General features: G+C 30.2%; 1 protein-coding gene across 1 annotated transcript; it reads right to left on the bottom strand.

Moving 5' to 3' along the window:
- Positions 1-4,322: 4,322 nt before the first annotated feature.
- On the bottom strand, positions 4,323-5,039 carry LOC102594252 (protein MIZU-KUSSEI 1). The gene has a single exon (XM_006354663.1). It carries the CDS (start codon positions 5,037-5,039, stop codon positions 4,323-4,325), a length of 717 nt encoding a protein of 238 aa, XP_006354725.1.
- Between the last annotated feature and the right edge of the window lie 605 nt (positions 5,040-5,644).

Below are 5,644 nucleotides of genomic sequence, written 5' to 3'. Positions count from 1 at the left end.
ATTATTTTTTGGGATATATATTTATTTGGTGTCACTAAAAAGAAATATTTTTCTCTCTCTTCATTATTATATTATTATTTCTTATTTCTTATTTCATAAAACAAATTCTTTCGAAAACATTCACCATATATAACTCATGGTGAATGTCAATTACTACTTTGTTGAATGTTTATTATCTTCGGTTATTTTTAAGTACATTGTATTATTTGTTTTAAAATTTATATGTTTGCATTTTTAATTTTTGTGAAGGTTAATTGTAGTTATATCCAATTATAATTTATAGTAGAATTAACATAATTTTTTTTTTTTAAAAGTCATATATAGAAAAATTAATTTATAAAAAAGCTAAATTTTTATATCTAAAAATTAATATTATAAAAATATTACATAAAAATAATTAAATATACAAGAGATTTAATTAAAACATTACAATTTATATAATGTTTAATTAAAAGTTTGTATCGTAAAATAATATTAAAATATTTAAAAAGTGAATTGGTGTGATTAATAGCGTTACACCAAATTTTGAATATGGTGTAAAATTTGGTGTTGATCGGAGATGGTCTCAATTCTTTTAAGACATTTGTCTTCGAAAATTAAATACTTATAGGTTATTAGAACAATAAACAAAAAAAAAAGATTTAATATAGGAGAATAAGTAGGAAAATTGTTAGTACTACAGTTGTCATATTTTTATCCTTTCACTATTTGTAATTGGTAAGAACTCCTAATATTTAGTACTCCCTAATTAGTTAAAACAATATCTACGAGTAGACCTCATTTACAACATTATTAATTATTTTAATATTGAGAGTAATTGTTTATCTCAATTTATGTGAAAAAATCAATTGTACAATAATTATAACCATTAGATTTTGATATTATTTTTTAAATCAATAAGCAATTACCGATGAAATTCGTAACTCAATTAAAAATATGAGGGTCTTTAGAAATATTGATTGAATTTTTTGCCCTTCATTAAAAGTTTTCGCTTTAGACAAAATCATATTTTTACCATTTTTTGAAATAGTTATCATTTAATTATTATTCTAATATTTAGGAGTTTGAAATCAACTAAAACTAGAGTTGTTAAATGTTTCCTTATTAAAACTATGCAATAAACCATATTTATAAAAGATAAGTAATAATACTCACGTTGGAAAAAATCCTAGCACTTTGAGATCTTTTAGATTTAGGAGTCTTTTCTTATATTTAGTGATTTAAAACTAATGCATCATAATAAGGAGTTACAAAGTTTTTATCGAAATAACAATAAAGGAAGAAATTCTACTTACTTTAGGACAAAAATTAGTTAATTGATTAATTTTCTTGAATTTGCAATTAAAAATAATTATATATCTACATATTTTTTCTATTTCGAACTGGTAAGTGGTAACTAAATCAGATATGGCTCTATTCACAAGATTTTTTTAAATTAAAAATTTGACAGTTATTTAATCATAATCACATTTTAAAATAAATTTTAATTGTTTATTAATCAGCAAAAGAAAATATCAAACCTAAACTACTCCTATTTTGCTTATTTTACCAAAATTCTTTTGAAACTTTCCGTCAAAGAAGACATATATGGAGCCTTTATCAATTCCTGAGGTAATAGTTTTTGAAATATTCTCGTCAAACCGTTAACGCGTTTTAAATCCGTTTCCAAATTTTGTAATTCCCTAGTATCCGAATCAGTTTTCGTGGATATACATCAATGTCATACTAGTGGTAGTGAAATCAAATTTATTGATAATTGATAATGGAAGAAGGAAAAGTGTCCCCTCTTCATATTGATAATTTTTGTGAAAAGCTCTTGTACGACCCAATAGGGTGGTGTTTTGCTGCTCGATTGACCACATAGATGGCGTTGTAATTTGCAATCCTAGTACGAAAGTTGTTAGATCTCTTCCCGGATTGAAAAATGAGTATCTTGAGAATTTCTATGCAAGGTGTTATTCCTATTCAATGGGTTTTGATCCAGAAGAAAAGACGTATAAAGTGTTGATGACACTTAATGGATTTACAAAGCCTACAAGAAATTGGGTTTTTACTTTAGGTATAGACGAATCATGGAGAGAGATTACTAATTTTACTCTGCCAATTAATAAGAAGAACCCAGTTTGCGTCTATATGATGAGTTACATTGAGGACAAACTATTTGTAATGGTGTTTGAGGTTAAAAGTGAAAATTGCAGATTGTGGAATTCCACATGATAGTTAGGAGTTAAAAGTGAATGGCAAATTAGCAATTCTGACCATATGGATCTGTGGATTTTAGGAAAAGAAGAATGGGAGGAACATTTCATTCAAATTCCACCACAACAATGGACAAGACCAGAACGACCAACCTTTTGCGGCACTTCTGACGGACAGATTTTATTTACCAAACGTTTGGGGTCATGCAAACTCATCTGTTTCTCTTACAATGTCACGGAGAAGAGATGGAAATTTTTTAAAATCCAAGGGATTTCAAAAAATAGTTGGATCAATGCCATTTATAGTTATGATGAAAGCCTCTTTCCAGTTGAAAGAATATGCAATAGTGCTTATGGAATATATAGCTTATATTTTTGTCTCCTTATTCATGTCTTAAGCTACTTCGTACTCTGCTCTTCATGAATATTTGAGTAGTCGTTAGATGTTGAACTATGGAGGATGCGATACCAGATCATGTAGATATGTTTGGTGTTCCGAAGCAAGTTATCCATATTTGAGCTCTGATGTGGTTAACACTCAACAAATTAGATGATTGCAGATGGCCTCTGTTTTAGCAATACATATTGTGTACATTACAATTCATAGGGCTGGGTACAACAACAAATAATGACATCTATCAAATGGCGAGTTTCATAGGCGTATGCAGGTGGGGATCATTGGGTTCACGTGAACCCATGCTTCCCTCCCAAAATCATATAGTGGTAAGCATTTCCCCTTCATTGATTGAAAAAAGGGGGAACATTGCTCTGAATAGATTAGGGGATTTTGAAACTGAAATGAGTAAATTTTTTGAAACAAGTTTTATCTTTGTCATGTTTAGTATCTAGAATCATCCCTACACAACTATAAATAGGGGTGACATTTGTAAACAACCCAATTGAAGGCAATTCAAGAGTGTTTTCTCATAACAAAGTTCTCTTATTCAAATTCTTCCTTTTCTTTTCTAGTTTCCTCTTCTTTAGTTGAATCTTTCAATCTTAGTTAACGATCTTGGGCTAGCGGAAGGTTCCTGATTATACTTTTCTTCTGTTATTCTCTACATACAAGAGTAATAAGATATCTTCCAAAACTCAAGGAGTTTGATGAAATAAACTATCGCGCAAGTAATACTTGGATGGTAGAAAATTGAGTTTACATTGATGGATTCCCGAATAGAGTTTGATTAATGACATTTATAGATATGATGAAAGCCTCTTCCCAATTGAAAAAATATGAAAATAGTACCCTTTATACTTTTATTTGTTGAAAACATTATTCTCTTTTTTGTGTTTTTTTTCTTCTTCATCAATCACAAGAATTATATGCTTGTTTGTTTCTTGTACTCTATGATATAATAATAATAATAATAATGCACATATATTTGAAACATTTCATTTCATGACTAATTTATATTCACGCCTTATATATATAAGTTATAAGCTACTTTGCATCATAATAATACTCCTACAAACTATACGAGGAGCAAAATGCAATATATCATATGATATACATATGCAATACAGGAATTTTGCCAAGCCTAACTTGTCCTTGTGCCAATACAAAAAAGTATGCCTTTGAGTAGAAACACCACTTAAACAAGAAAAAAAGGTTTTATATATACTCACATCATTGTTGTAGGATGGTTAAGATTGATTCATCTTCGGATGCGAGTCAGGATAAAAAAAAAATCCTATTATATGGTATAAATTCAGATTAATCAAAACTCCAATGCTTTTTCAACTTACCAAAACATAAACCTACAAGTACATACCTTGAATTTAGCGCGCACTCAATCTAATTCTAGTTGTCACTCAAGCACCTGTGGAAGCAAACTTCGTGAAAAGAATTGAAATGGCTCTAGCCTTAGAAAAGGAAGAATTAACAATTTTAGGGTGATAGAGTCCTAACAAACAAAAATCATCAAACTTTAAATGAATAAGTATTGATCAACAAACCAAAACATGAAAATTGTAAAAAATAATAATCTAAAATTAGATAATCCTAAGAACCTTTCAATGTTTTAACTCTGTACACCAAATTCATCAATAATTTCCCCACCTACAAATTAGATACAAATTAATATATCTACAACACTAACAAGTCATTTTACAATAATTGTATATTTATATCCTCACAAAGAAAATACTCAATTCAGGTTCACTTTTTCCATCTGGGCTCAACATATATAAAGTTTCTGAGTCTTTTGATCCCACTACTCTTTCAAAATGTGCCCTCATATACGCCATTTCATCGTCCACGTGTCCTTCCACATCGGGCTTTGGGGGCAGGACGCCTGCCCCCATCGACACCGCCTTAAGTACCTCCATAAGATGGAGATCTTCTTCCGTGGCATCTCTCTTTGCACAATAACCACTTTTCTTCCCATTTACAAACATAGTCCAACATGGCTCATCTAGAAGTTTCATTTTCTCCTTATTATTTATATTGTCAGGTCTTTTCTCGCATTCCAATGCGATTCGCACCATCCCAAGGCTCATTTCCTTTTGTAACGTGTTCGTTTGCATGGCTAGGTCAATTACCAGAGTAGGCAGAGTTCCTGGATTTTCTTGAATGGAAAGGCTAACACGACCTTTTCTATACCCAAACAACGTACCGGATACACCGACTTTAGTTTCGGGTAAACGGCCACCGGGGAGAGAAGGGAGTTTACATACGGGTGTAATAATAGGGAAGGACCGGAACACATTACGAACGGCTCTAAAGATTTTTACGGGACGTTTTTTATTATTTTTCGAGGAAGGCTTTACGAGGGATAAAGGAGTTGTGGGTGGAGTTGGTGGTGGTGGTGGTGGTGATGGTGTTGATTGTGGCTCTTCCATTGCTGGTTAATTAATCCACCTTTTTAAAAAAAAAATTAAGGTCGAAGATTTAGAACCAGCAATGGAAGAATTGCCATTAAAGAGAGATAATTAAGGTTGTTTGAATCAAAATTAGGTAAATTGTATAGAGGAAGAAAATGAGATAGATATAATTTGTGTATCAATAAATTTGATGTTTTGAAAATGATATTTGACTTGAGTTTACTTTTTTATGATCCATAGTATTCGGTACCTGAATTTGTGGAGTTAGATAGAATATTAATGATTACACATTTTTTATTGGATATAGATTATAGAAGATTAATAGGAAAAAAATATGCAAAATAAATGTATATCTAATATTTTTGTTGGATTTATAGATATAAATTGGTGCTGTGACAAAAGGCAAACGTGAACAACTACAAAAAAAAAAAAAAGGAGAAAATAAAGAACATCAAATTTTAACGTGAAAAACTCTTTGAAGCAAAGGTAAACATAAGAAAATATCGAGATTCAAATAGCTTCACTATAACTACTATTCTTGTATAAAAAATAAAAAAAGAAGAGCCTTTCTCGAATTATTATAACGGGAAAAGTAGTAGAACAAGCACAAATAATAGCATTGA

This window comes from Solanum tuberosum, unplaced genomic scaffold (genome assembly GCF_000226075.1).
Source record: "Solanum tuberosum cultivar DM 1-3 516 R44 unplaced genomic scaffold, SolTub_3.0 scf00181, whole genome shotgun sequence".
Taxonomy (NCBI): domain Eukaryota; kingdom Viridiplantae; phylum Streptophyta; class Magnoliopsida; order Solanales; family Solanaceae; genus Solanum; species Solanum tuberosum.
Note: the sequence above shows the minus strand (reverse complement) of the source record. Positions and strands in the feature narration are given on the sequence as shown.